This window comes from Vanacampus margaritifer, chromosome 13 (genome assembly GCF_051991255.1).
Source record: "Vanacampus margaritifer isolate UIUO_Vmar chromosome 13, RoL_Vmar_1.0, whole genome shotgun sequence".
In the NCBI taxonomy this organism is placed as follows: domain Eukaryota; kingdom Metazoa; phylum Chordata; class Actinopteri; order Syngnathiformes; family Syngnathidae; genus Vanacampus; species Vanacampus margaritifer.
The window spans coordinates 7,474,657-7,489,309 of record NC_135444.1 but is presented as its reverse complement, the minus strand read 5'-3'; the positions used below and the strand labels follow the sequence as shown (position 1 = coordinate 7,489,309).

Genomic DNA, 14,653 nt, shown 5'->3' with positions numbered 1-14,653 from the left:
TATGTTAATGAGCTGGCCCCATTTTGGAATTGAGAACTCTTACTTCTACTGTGGAGAATGTTGAGGAACACCGTTGTGTATACATTGCTTCTTCTTAAGACGAAGTGAGCTGGAGCCTGTCTAAGCCAATCAATCACATGGAGACAAACAAACATTCACATCGTCAGTATGGATAATTTAGTTTTAATTATGCATGTTTTGGGGGATCTGGGACGAAGCTGCAGTACCCTCCAAACAACTCCAAACAGGAAGGTCGGACCATAACTCTGAGAACTTCAAGTCAGACGTGCTATCATGCTGCTCAGAGCATTTCCAACTTCAAATTGCAGCAGTAATTGGACATGTATGTGTATATTATACAAACTTTCACTGTTGCAAAACTGCATAGGTTTATTTACAGTACTGTCGTTTCTTCCTGCAACTCATTGCTCAGACACACGTGATGCAGCTCGATTGCCCAACCAACCACAGACCCTCCTCTTTCTCTGCAACACACACATTCTGTACATACACATGCACATAGTTCATGTGTGTGTGTTTTTTTAAAGGCACACTCTGGCCATGTGCCTGGAAGGAGGAGACAAGTAGAACGCGCCATAGAGGGGCAGCGCAAGGGAGGAGTATATCCTCACAGAGTTCCGCTCACTTTGGATTTGAAACGAACCGCCGAGCGCTCGCTCTCACATTCTTATCCGGCTCCAGAGAGCCACATGAAAAAGCTAGCTGAGGAAATGGCTCTTTAAAGCCGGCATTACCTTGGCTTTCTTCATGCTTTGGATCGGAGGCATGCGTCCGAAACACACCGAGGAGGGCTTTCCTCCATCTGTCCGTGCGTCAAAGGAAACCCGGTGCGGTGCGAGGGGGAAGGAACGCGCACGCAAGAGTCGAGGAGTAGCGGAGCGGCCGGGAGAGGAGGAAGGGGGCGATTAGCGAAGAGCGAGAAGAAAGGAAGGACACCCCCTGAGCACCAAGCGAAAACATGAGTTTGCCAACTAACTGTGTGTATCTGGCCCCCTCGTTCCAGGACCGCTACTTGAAAATGCGCAATGGGAATATCGGCGGTTCACCGTGTGCTGTCAATAGACCCATCGATATCGTGCAGAAACGAAGACGGTAGGCAAGATTTGGAGTCACTGCACAGAGTTTCATTTCAATTCTCCTTTGTTAAATGCTCATTCCTCAAACTTGGACACCCTCAACCCAGTTGGTACCAGTCAACACAACAAATTGAAACCTGTACAGTAGGGGTGTTAGAAAAATCGATTCGGCAATATATCGCGATATTACATATCGAATCGATTCGATATGCGGCCGAATCGATTTTTACAGATACATTTTTTATGGGAATATTCAACAAAACGTCTTACTTAGGGTTAGGATTCACACATTAAGCATGGAAGAATGTTATATTAATGGAACATTAAGCCTTAATTTATTTCAATGCTGTTCAAACATGAAACTGATTGCAACAGATTGTTTGTTAAATAAAGTGGCTCACAGTTATAAGCCTAAAGTTTCAGATAAATGAATACATTTTCGTACAAATCTTACAGTGTACATGTGCAAGTTTATGGATGAGTATTTTCTAAATGTGAGTTTGAGAAAAAAAAATCGCAATAATCAATTTATAGATTTGTATCGGGATTAATCAGTATCGAATCGTGACCTATGAATCGTGATACGAATCGAATCGCCAGGTACTAAGCAATTCACACCCCTGCTGTACAGTAAATAATACATTTATTTTTTGATTGAAATCTTAGTTTTCCCATCTAAAAAAATACAGATTTCTTTAAGAGATAGTCATTCAATTGTAGCTTTTGTAATCAAAAGTTGGCAAACTAGGCGCCACATCCATAAAAAATATTTATTATTCACTGTAAATATCTAAACATATTTTTAAAAGTCAAATTGTATGCTTTCAATTCACATATAGAAAATCTATTCACACGCACATTCACACTTATGGACAATTTAGAGTCTTTAATGAACTTAGCATGCAAGGTTTTGGAAGAACAGTCAGTTTTAAATTAGGGGGGATAAGCTTGTCCATAATTGGCAGCATTTCAAAAAGTTGTAGAAAAAGTCATAGGCAGAAAATTGCCAGGTCAAACCTCATCTTGACTATTCAGAATGTGTGAATTACGTAACTCTGCTCTGTCTTCAGTGGCCAAACTTCAAAATCTCTGAAATCACATCATGTGTTTACAACAATAATTTGTCACATCTGACTACTTCTTCAAACTGTTGTAGTCATTTCTTGCAATCCCTACAACAGGAGACAAAGTTGTATAAAAATATATTTAAAAAAACAAACAGTTAACATATTCCCTGGCTGAAATAATTCTCATGAAAAAGGTCAAATCAAGAGTTTTTCCTGAATACGCTAGTCCAAATGTGAATGAATTAGACTGAAAAGCCGAGTAAGTCGTTGCGTTTTTTTCTTGAATCTTCTTATTAAAAACAAAATTTCAAAAAAAAAAAATTCCTTTCCAGCACATCATACATCACATCTCATGACGCTCCATCAGCTGAATCATGGCCTCTTCTTACTCTTTTAGCATACAAATAGTGACTTAATGGTTTAGAATGTAGAAAATTGATGACTATTGTAGGGTTTTTTTTATGTAAAAATGAATTGCAATTAATTTTTTATTGCATATTTAATACCACTGATTTTGTGTGTGTGTTTTTTTCCTTTAATTAATTGTGCTTAGATTAAATTGCTGGTATGTGTGTGCTCATTAATTTAAAAAAGTAATATGAATTATTTTATCCAGCTTTTTTTTCTTCAATAGTGATGTTTTATTGTCGCCAAAAAATAGACAGTTTAAGTCTCTGCCTTCCAGTTCATCAAAGGAAGTGTGACTTATTTTCAGAATCGTCCTTTTGGAAAAAAATAAGACATTTTATCCTGTGTGGGGAAAGAGGAGGATCAAAGTGTGTTTAGGCTGTCCCGCTGCTAAAACGCCTCCACAGAGACGAGGCTAATGATCGCACAGTCAACCACATGCAGTATATAAGCTTGATGGAGAAACCACATGTGCGTATAATAGCACTTTGAACATGCAGCAGAGGAAAAGTGCACACAATAATTGCCTTATATGACTTACACTGGTCACCTTGTGCACTTTTAATATAAAATGGCTCATCTTGACTTTACTGTAAGGTTTGAGGTTTTATAGGTTATGTTAATGTTCCGTTGGTGTATGCAAATGTGGCATACTGATGGTTATCTCATTGGGCACTGTTGTGTGTTGTAAGAGATATATTGGGGGGGGGGGGGGCAACAAGTAGCATTCTTTTAATGAGATCTGTGACATTTCCAAATGTACTGGAAAAATAAGTGAGAGTGAACACGCTAAATGAGCACTGTGCAAAACCTACAGTATAAGGGGACATCATGGACCAGTTACAGAAATCTTGTAGGTTTGAACATAAAATCATGAATACCAGTGCAATATATTTGAGCTTTTAATGCGCAGTTGGTTTGAATAAAATTCTTCCCAACGGAAATAAACTAATGCTATCAATCAATGTCAGACTTAAAATGCTGCCATCACAAAATAGTTTTCAATAGTACAGACCATTTTAAAACAAACATGTTAATATGCATTATAGACATACGTTACAGTCATACAATTATAAACATACAGCAAGTTGAGGATTGCCATAAGTGAACAAAAACACATCATGACCATCAGACATCTCTTTTTAGGCACTCTTAACTTTCAAACTAAAGTAAAAAATACATTTACATAAAAGAAAAATGATAAAAATGGTTTAAACCTCGACAACGTACATAGTCTACTTTAATTTATATATAATTTTTATATACATTTTAAATTGTTCCACAGTCTTGTGAAAATATTTTTTCCACGATCATGATTTTGTATATATAAGAAAATATATATTTTTTTAACGACTCACTCATTGCTCTGGTGGGGCCTGGTGGCACATCCTAAAATGTGAATAATGTGACCGTGCGCTCACCATATTAGAGCTGCACATTGATCGTTTTACACAGAAGGCGTTGAAATGTCATGTGCAGCACACACAGGTATGGCATATCTTTCCTGTCCTGTCCGTCAATGAGCTGTGAACTTTGGTGGCATCCCAGCAGGTTAGCAAGCCCTTTGGGCCTCATCCTGTGTCATCACACTCAGACATGACACACAGTTCACTCGGGATGAGACATACCAGGTCATCGTAAGCCTTCCCGCATGTCGGGACATGCATGTGATCCAATATGAAAGCTGTGTCATACTATGCCAGACAGTAATGTAACAATAACACAAATAAGAAAAAACACATGCAAGGGCATTACTGTTTACTGTAATCTTCTGGCTAGTTGGTATAACGTAATATGAAGAATTGTTCTGCCAGAGCACCCCAATTTTCAACGAGGCAGACATGATCATAATTGCCGATTCATTTTTTTTGTTCAGCCATTTGGAAGGTACTCATTTCGACTGAACCTGCCGAGTTCCCGCTTCTCAGGCTCTAACTCTACGGTTGCTCATTGCTCTACTGGACAACAACACATTAGCTTAAATGCTTATGCGATGAGACATTAGTTGCGTGCCATGAAATGCAAAAAGGTTAGCGAGTTTCAATCACCCTTTGTGTTTTCATATTTGGTGGGGGGAAAAAAAGCGAGCTGCGGCTATGTGGTTAATTGTTCTTTGGGTAGCAGCCATGAAGCCACAACTGGCGTCAGCAAGTAGGCGGCATTGTGTGACTGTGTACTTTTTGATGACCGCAACAGCAAATATAGTGCCGGGACTGTAAATCAAAAACGATCGTCAACGCAGGGGAAATGGTGAGCTTTTGGAATAGAATTGCATAAAATACAATAACCTTCATTTGTTGTCATTCTACTGCACAATATAATTGGAATGCTACTCCTTGGTGTAATACAAACAAAGTGAGGAAGTAAACGCATACAAGTATAGTGCGCAAATGAAAATAAAGTCATGATGTGCATTGTACAAAGAGTGGTATCATTTGAAACAAATACAATAAAAGCAATGATTAGGCCCGGACTGAAATTCATATTTTGAGGCTGATGCCACTTCCAATATTTAGCAGAATGAAAATCCGATAACAGATTAACCGTTCAATTAATTAGAAAAATTAATGAATAGAAGAAAAAAAATAACTTCTGTTTTTGGTCTCTTAACGCTTACAACAATAAAGATATCAATTAATGGAAAATAATGTTTGACTGTTTTACAATACTTTATCCTTTAGTATTTCTTCAACTTTATCGCAAATTGGCCATTTTTGGCAGATTTTTTTTTTTTTATATTTGAATACATTTGTCTTTTATTGTAATGTGTTAATGTAAAAAAAAAAAGAGAGGCAAAAATCTGCTATTTTTTCTGCCATTTTTAAGGGCCTAATAGCCAATTAAATCAGCCCGCCGATTAATCAATCAGGCCCTATACTATCCATCCATCCATTTTCTTAACTGCTTATTCCTCACTAGGGTCGCGGGGGTGCTGGAGCCTATCCCGGCTAGCTTTGGGCAGTAGGCGGGGTACACTCTGAACTGGTTGGGCCCTATACTAATGATAATTAAAATGATATTCCTGTGAGCAAAGTCAATGTGAAACTAGCCTAAAGGCTAGGACATGGGTATTAACTCATTCACTGCCATAGACTGCTATAGACGTAAAAAAAAATCATTTGAACTATTTCTATTAGTTTAACATGTTTTCCACTTTTGTTAACAAGAGTATGAAAACCTAGATTTTTTAAAATTGTATTATAACAGATGTGATTAATCGTGAGTTAAATAGTGAAGTCATGCGATTAATTACGATTAAAAATTGTAATTGCCTGGCGCCCCTCATTTTTTATAATTTTTTTCTTTTTTAAGAAGATTATTAAAAATTAAACAAAAAATGTTTTTTGTACATTTAGAACAGATATAAAATTTGTGATTAATCGTGAGTTAATTAGTAAAGTCATGTGATTAATTACAATTAAAAAATGTAATCATCTGACGCCCCGAATTTTTAATTATATTTTCTTCTTTTAAAAAAAGGATTTAAAAAAAAGAAAAGATTATTAAAAAATTAGAGGCGTCAGGAGATTAAAATTTGTCATCGTAATTAATAGCATGACTTCACTAGTTAACTCACGATTTTATATCTGTTCCAAATATACAATAAAAATGTTTCCAGGTTTTCATACTCTTGTTAACAAAAGTGGGAAAACATTTTTTAATAATAATTTTTGACGTCTATAGCCGTCAATGGCAGTGAATGGGTTGAGAAAAAAAAAGCATGTTAAGTTTAAGTACGAATGTTGCATCATTACAAGAGAATAGGCATTTTTCCTCTTCTTTTCTCTTTCACTTCTAAATACGAAATAAAAAGGTAACTGTTAACTAGTCAACAGCATATAAAAAATGTTGTTTTTGACTACGGTTTCTTTGGAACACGTTCACAATAAATGGCAAAAATATAGACATATTTTCATGACAGGGTTATCAGTTAAAAAGAATAAACACCTCAAATGGCAGGAAAGGCCTTAAAATAAAACCGCCTCAATGTGTTTTTGCCATATCTGTCCCACTGTGAGCTTGAGGACTGGCTGCTCCTTTGTTGCCTTTAGCTAATTAGAGGAAGAAGTGGCACAATCGTGACTCTGTCAGACTCAATCACTGTATAGCGAAAGGCGCCAATTAGTCCTATATGAACATGATTAGAGCAGAGCGCAGCATGGCCTGTTAGTGGCCCAGGTAGAATGTGTGTGTGTGTGTGTGTGTGTGTGTGTGTGTGTGTGTGTGTGTGTGTGTGTGTGTGTGTGTGTGTGCGTGTGTGTGTGTGTGTGTGTGTGTGTGTGGCCTGAACTAGCCTATCCAGTTTGTGTATCAGTGTGATGTCAGGTTGTTCGATTTTTGGATCGATAGCGGAGCCAAAACTAAGCCTGGACCGCAGTCTGGGTAATCACTGCCCTCTGACCGTGTGTGTGGTTGTGTGTGTGTTTTGTGTGAGTTTCTGGCCTGTTGCTGGTCCAATGTGTGACTGTCCTTTCCAGCTTCTAATGATGTTAATGCCGATCAGCCACTGTATTGAATTCTGCGCCGCTGGGCGGACAGAGCTAATCAGCGCCCGTAGACAACTTGATCAATACCTTTCTGCATTGAGGAGTGAATCTACCTTTCAGGTAGTCCACAAATATCAATTGTGATTATATATAAATGGTCAGACTGAAAAAAAGGGCCGCAATTACTTGGCCTAAACGTTCAGGGTTCCGATATATTCAGACTGGAGATATCGGATGGAAATCAATGATGTCACTGTAGTCTTTGTAAACAGCAAAGCAGGCTAAATGTGCTTCACTGACGACAAGGAATGGCTGATTTGTTCTGCCAGTTTTCCATCTTTAGAGGTAGTGAGCATTGTGTAAAAGGGAAAGCTGGTACAGTAGGTCAGAGGTACGTTTTTTCTGTATGTATAAAAATCCGAGGGCCGCCTCTTCCATCATGATAAAGAACTACAAAATGATGCTAACGTCTGGCCACGTTCTATTTATGTCTATACGCACATGGACAGTGACGCAATATTCTTATCTGGGGGCACCCCAGCCAAAGTCCACGGACATATGTATGCTATGTGTATATGTGTGCTAAGCAGAACTGACGACCTGCCTTGAACGTGATCTTGTCCTTCCTTCAGCTATATTTAGACATGTAGCTGCTCCGAGATCAGATGTTGTGAGTGTTTTGACAGTGCGGTCGGTCAGGTCGGTGAGGAGAGCAACAGGCAGCGGTGTATGCTGTAATCGTGCTTATCCCAACTAAATATGGACGAGAGGTACCAGCTGAACTAGAACGCGAGACTCAAATAAAGGAACTTACTCTTATCGTGTGATGTGAAATTGATTTTGAAGGTTTGGTCTTCTGTTGGGACTTTACCGATGAAGGGCAGCAGGGGGCGACGTTGGCTTTCTTGTTTTGATACTTTGCTTTCAGAATCTGTTAAGTATTATTCGCTTTTGTTCCATACGTAGAGGTTGTTTGTCTAGCCTGCGCCCGACAAGTCCTACATGAAGGCATAAACAGTCACGGGTGAATGCACACGCCAGTTTAAAATGGCTGTTTTTTCTGCAGCTTCAAATCAAATTTACAATCGGAAGATGAAAACAAATCCTTTTTGGTTCTCACTCAGGCTCGTCATGATGCCGTTTTTGACAGCTCACACGCTAACACACACCCCAGGCAGTGTTCCCTCATCTGTTTTGCTTGCTCTTCTCCTCACCTCTTGCCTCTTTCCTGGTGTGATGTGTGAGGCCTCCCGGCGAATTCCCACGCTACAAGAAATGAAAACAGGAGGTAGCAAGTGTTTAGATATGTGTGGGTTGTCCTTTGACACCAGTCCTGTGTCATTTGCCATCAAATAACATCTGGCCCGTTAGTCTTATTTTTTTTTTCTTTCTTTCGTAAATCTTTCTTAAATCCCTCAGCACCAGTTCCCATGAGCACATTACACGCACGCACATAAACGACTTGGCATTTTCCATCCTGACATTCTGACTTTTAACATAGTTGCACATACTCTATGACTGATTGAAGGTCTCCCGAGGATTCGTCTTTTAGTTCTCAAAAGTCTACTGGGAGTTTGGACTACTGCTTAAGTAAATGACACTCCAAAATATGTATTCACTTGCCAGTTTACTTGACAGTGGTTAATGAAAGCTACGGTAAGTTGTTTTCCAGTGGAAAGGGGTGATGATCCCTGTTAATTGCATAATGTTAAGAAGACTCTCAAAATTGTACATATCGTTTGTTTCCACAGAATGAAGCATTCATTTGACTACCAAAGAGCCTCGCTGTCTTTGTCTATATAAGAATTCTTAGTTATAATAATAACATAATAGAACGATCATATTTTCTATGCAAAATAAGGAAATTAGAGTGGTCGAAAAGTTTACACTTTATGTAGCCGTTGGTAATGTTCGATACCACTTTTTTTCACACAGACACCAGTACGAATACTCAACTATTGACTAATCTGCGATACCGATACCAAGTACCAATGTCACTAGTACTTCTAATGCAAAAATCAATGACAATGCATTTTTAGGCAAGACCTCTATGTCCCAATAAAACATTGTCCTTAAAGCTGCTCTTTATGATAATTTGGCCAAAAATATTTTTACAATAGCCTTTTGACTAGGGATGCTCCAATCCACTTTTTTTTTATTACCGATTCGATACCGATACCTTGGGTTCAGTATCTGCCGATACCGATCCAATCCATACTAAATTGTCTTTGCACTAGTCCCCCGAATAATAATCAATATATTTCACCCCAAAAAACGGAAATGATTTTAGATGTTCTTTAATGTCTTCAAAATATATATTTAAACATTTATTGGAGTATATCATAATTGCTCTCTCTCTTTTCTTTTTTTTTGTATGTGCGTGATTATGTGTGTGTGTGTGTGTGCAATTGTTGAGACTTGTTGCGCAATTGTTTGCTTTCAAGTAAAGTGAGGGAAGACCTGGCAATGAATGCTAGCCGCACATCCTGGGAACAAAAGCCGAGGTTAGGATGTGGGTGTGTGAGAAAAGTCGAGTAGAAGCGAGTTATAGAGCAATAAGGGGGGGCTGTCATTTGCGTCACACAACTGGAGAACAATGCTGGAGGTAGAAGACCACCAAGGTCATCTTGTTATGAGTGCAGTATGAGTGAATGGACAAGACGCCAGCCAGGCTGTTGAGTTTTCTCTCTCTCTTTCTTTCTCTGCCTGTTTAATAGTGGGAAGTTTTACTTTATGTTATGTCGACATTGTCAATATAATTGTGCCATTAGAGACCAATGGCAGTTTGCAATGATGGAAAAAGTTATCTATACTTGATCTTAAACACCAACAAGCATGCTGATCAGTGAAGACACTGTTTACATGAAGTCCTTTATTTACAGGAAGAGTTCACAAATCCGTTGGGGGTTGGATTGTGATGCATTGCTTTTATTTTAAACACATGCTGCAGGCAAGGGGTTGTTTTTTGCTGAAGATGAAGTTGTTGTAGTGCACCATTTTCACCAATAGTGGGAGCTATTTCTTCATTATTTATCGCTTGAACACACCAGCCAGCTAGAATAAACATTAACCTACACTTACTAAACAATATGGGTTCTACAAAGCATCGTAAATCTTGAGGGTGTCCCATCAAAACTGCACTTACCGTGTCTCTGCATCCACTACCACAATATAAAGCAAGAATTCCTCTCAAATGTATCTCGGTGAAGGGTTTTTGGGGGCGCTACATACGTAAGTTCCCCCGCAGCTCCCTCAGTTCCCCAGGCAGGTCTATTTATAGCTTCTGACGTCACTGGCCTCCTCTGATGGAGCCTCGTCACGGCCACTTTCACTGAGCTGGCAAGGGCGGGGAGGGAAATCAGCCTGGGTTAGGTAGAGGGTATCATCATTGAGGTGAGGGCTGCTGTAGCCCCGCCCATCTTTGCGATGTCGCACCAATCAGGTGCGAGATGCTGCACTGTATCACTTCGCAGGATGCAGCCTTCCTGCCCCCCCCCCCCCATATTCTTCAATTCTCTCTCTGTGAATCGTGCTGGTTCATTCAGCATCAGTTGCATAATAACCATCTTCCATTTATCAGCCGCTGCTATAAATGGAGTGCTGTAGACAGGTTGTGCTAAAAATAGAGTCCAGCAACCTTCAACCTCTGCACTATTTTGTATTGTGGGGTGGGGGTGTCCTATTATTTAAAGATGAGGAAAAATACCTAAAGTTCTCAGCACATAATTTTTCACCTAAAGTCACATTACCACTTGTAAATGACATTGCGAGTGTCTCGAAAATGGATAACCTGAAAAAAAGTGACTTCAGTCAATGTTATCCTCAAATATTATATTAATGTGTATAGCTGTACTGCACTGTGTAAAATACACGAGCGTCACATAGTGAACGCAAATGCAGTTTTTAAATGCAGTGACTGGTTAATAAAGGGTGCAGAGACTAGAGGTTATGTGAGTGAGGAGCGCGACTGATGTAACATGCTTCACGTCAGTGTTGATGTCATGTTGATGTAATGAGCTAGCGGGGAGGAGGTGCGCGTATTATGGGTCTGTGAAAAGCAACTTGTCTCAAGGTCGAAACCATTCTTGCAAATTTTGCAAGGATCAAGAATCAATCTCTGTTTTACACGGATCAAGAATGTGTTTTATGTTTTAGGTCACAACAATTTGATCATTTGTATCCCACAAAAGTCGGGGAAGTGGAACTGCCAATGTGGAGTCAACATTTTTGGCTGGCAAATAATTTTACATACATTATGTATAAATTTGCATACATTTGAATGTATTTAAATATGTTTAAATGTACTTGTAAATACGTTAAAACATACTTGTAAATACATTTAAATAAATTGTAAAAACGTATTTGTAGGCTAAATGGTAAAAACTTGGGCAAGAAAAAAATGCTATTATTTTAGCATTTGCATTATCCATGCCTTATTTTAATAATCGCCTATGTTTTTTGTTTTTTTTAAAGATTTTTCAGGAAACAAAAAATTAAACCATTTGCATCATGAGGAGATGATTTAGCCCAAACTAATAATTTTTGCAAAAAATAACTTATTTTAAGATGGTGAAGTTATATTAATATGTTTAAAAAATGTAACAAGTAAACATTGTTTATTCATATTTTTTATGATGTACAGTACTATGTCTGCAGTGCATGATTTTTGTTCATCATTTTTGCCCCATAATGCCACAGCATATTAACTTGCTTGATATGCATACCCAGTGGCACTATGGGGAAAAATGCACAACAGAAATCATGCACTGCAGACATAATGAGAAATATATAAATAAATAAAAATGCAAATAAAGAAAATTGACAAACTTAACTTTTGAAAATAATTGTACCATATAGGCCAAATGCTAAAAAATAAATAAATAAATAGCTTGTGTCATTATGATGGGAAAATGCTAAATTGTTTAAGTTAGCATTTAGCCTACAAGTACGTTCGAAAGTATTTACAAAATTATTATTATTTTTTACATTCTAACATACTTTACATACAAATTTATATGTACCTGCAAATACATTTAAATGTATTTGCCAAAACAAAAAAAATGTTTACTCCGCATTTGCAGTTCCATGCTTCTATAAATAGGGAGCAAGAGCAGTGTTATAATAATTATCTATGCCTTATTAAAATAATCGCCTATGTCATTTTTTCCCCAAATTTTCCAGGAAACAAAAAAAATTAACCATTTGGATCATGAGGAGATGATTTAGCCCAAACTAATAATTTTTGCAAAAAATTACTTATTTTAAGAGGGTGAGGTTATACTGATATGTTAAAAAAAAATAAGTAAACATTTTTATTCGTATTTAGGATAACAACAACCACTGCTTTGTTGCTTTTTTGTATCTTGTTTGTGTTTCTCATTATTTATATCACTGAACAAGCTTATCTTTGTTTTTTGCCCTAGTTTTCATTTAGTTTCACTTATATATCTTGCAAAATAAACACAAACAGTGCATTTAATGTTGTACCTTTCTTTGTCTTTTGTCTTTTGTCTTTTTTCTTTCTTTTTTTAGTTTTGATGTGGAGAATGGCCTATCGGTTGGTCGCAGTCCTCTGGACACCCAGACCAGCCCGGGTTCTGGTCTGGTCCTCCAATCCAATGTCCCCCACAGTCAACGGCGCGAGTCCTTCCTGTACCGCTCCGACTCAGATTATGACCTCTCTCCCAAAACCATGTCACGCAACTCATCCACGGCCAGCGACTTGTGAGTACTTCATTAAGAAGAGATGTTCTTTTTTGGGGTGGGGGTATTTCATATGCCCATCTGTGGTTCCATCTGTGGCACAAGGGGCACCTTGTCCACCTATACATGTTGCTCCTTTGTTTTGAAGGGAGGAGGGATTGAAACAATGGGAAGTCAGTTGGCTACCTCGGTGAGACCAATTGTAAAGATTGCTGTGAACTAATTCCCATCATTTAAACCACCTCGTCTCCCGTGTTGTCCCCTGAGCAATTGGAAAGCCCAAGTAGTCCCAGCATGCATTTGTCATGTAATGATATGTCACATACCTGTCGGTGTGGAGTGAAGCTAACACGTCCAGTAACAAAATCACTAGACTGTTCTTCGCAATTTCCAAGTTGAAGTGAAAGAGGTTACATATTTCACATCCGCAGTTGTTTCGTGTTAAAATGCAGGATGTACAGTACGAGCGGATGTTTCATCGTCATTCTGAATATGCATGCATGCTGTGACCCGAACGCTTTTAAACATGAGTTTTTCAAACATAGCCTCACCCTATGCATGGATGTACCCTATTCCTTGCACATACACTTGTTCTACTGATGAAAACAAACCGTGGAAGAAAACATCGCATGAAGACAAATAACAGCTTTTACATCACAAATATTACTTGTAATTATTTGTGTTTTTACAAGTTTAGGCACGCGCTATCCAATCCTAAAATAACCAATAAAAGTTCAACAAAGCAAAATTTTTGATTTACAAAAATTCAGAATTACAATTTCACCACAGGTGAGTAATCATCATGAAAATCTAATCTGGCTATTCTTCTGTGATCACTAAAAATGGACAAAAAGCTCAAAGGGAGAACAGATATGTTAACAGCACTTCTTTTCCCCACTATATGAAATGTCGCATGACGCTCACTAAAAAATTCAATTCAAGTCTTACAAAGTGCATGTTTGATTGTATTTGCAGGCATGGAGAAGACATGATAGTTACCCCATTTGCACAGGTTGGTAGCATTCACATGGCATGCACACACATCTATGCTAAAACCATTCAACCCCACAATAAGGCTGTTTACACTTCAGAGTATTTTTATCACAGAAATTTGATTCCAATCCTTTTTGGGACATTAGCTGTAAAAGTAGCTGTAGTTTTGTTGTTATTCTTACATTAATAAGGGGAACCTTACATTAAGTCAACCCCCCCCCCTCCCAAAATTCTTGACAATAATATATTCTATGCAGCCCCACTAGACTAAATACAATACTTTGGTTAATATTCTGTTAGTGGAATATGAGTTAAGCAGAAAAATCCAGCAGTTTCTATTAATATCAGAAGGCGGCCATTTTGCCACTTGCTGTCAACTGAAGATGACATCACACTCAGGTCTCAGGTAACAACCAATCACAGCTCAGCTTCAGAAAACAGGTAAGTAGTGGATTTGTGCAAAGAGCCCACTGTGATGTCATCTTCAGTCGACAGCAAGGGGCAAAATGGCCGCCCCCCGAGATGGATAGAAATGGCAGGATTTTGCTGCATAACTCATATTCCACAAATGTAATATTAATCAGAATGTCATGTTTAGAATAGTGAGGTCATATGTAACATATTATTGTCAAAAAATGTTTAAGGATGACTTTCCCTTTAAGGACGCTAATTATTGCCGAATAGAACAATGCCATTTAAGATTGTTTTATTAATTTGTTTTATATAGTGCATTTAGGAATATTTATTTTTAAGCATTTTATTTTAATTTGTCGATGTCAAATACGCATGAACCATTTAAATATTTCACAAAGGTATTATTAACTATATAGTCTGCTCAGTGTCTTGGAGATAGTGTATGAGTGATGGTGGTGGTGATGATGAGGATGGTGATGATGAA

General features: G+C 38.1%; 1 protein-coding gene across 4 annotated transcripts in view; it reads left to right on the top strand.

Annotated features, from left to right (window-relative positions):
* The window catches only part of pde4cb (phosphodiesterase 4C, cAMP-specific b), an 89,785-nt gene that overhangs the window by 59,147 nt on the left and 15,985 nt on the right, over positions 1–14,653 (top strand). For 3 of the 4 annotated variants that reach the window (XM_077583846.1, XM_077583847.1, XM_077583850.1), the window contains 2 exons: positions 12,592–12,783; positions 13,738–13,774. In XM_077583846.1, coding sequence (XP_077439972.1) covers positions 12,592–12,783; positions 13,738–13,774 — 229 coding nt within the window. Of the gene's footprint in view, positions 1–668; positions 1,114–12,591; positions 12,784–13,737; positions 13,775–14,653 lie in introns of those variants that run through there. The other variant, XM_077583849.1, reaches the window with a different exon arrangement.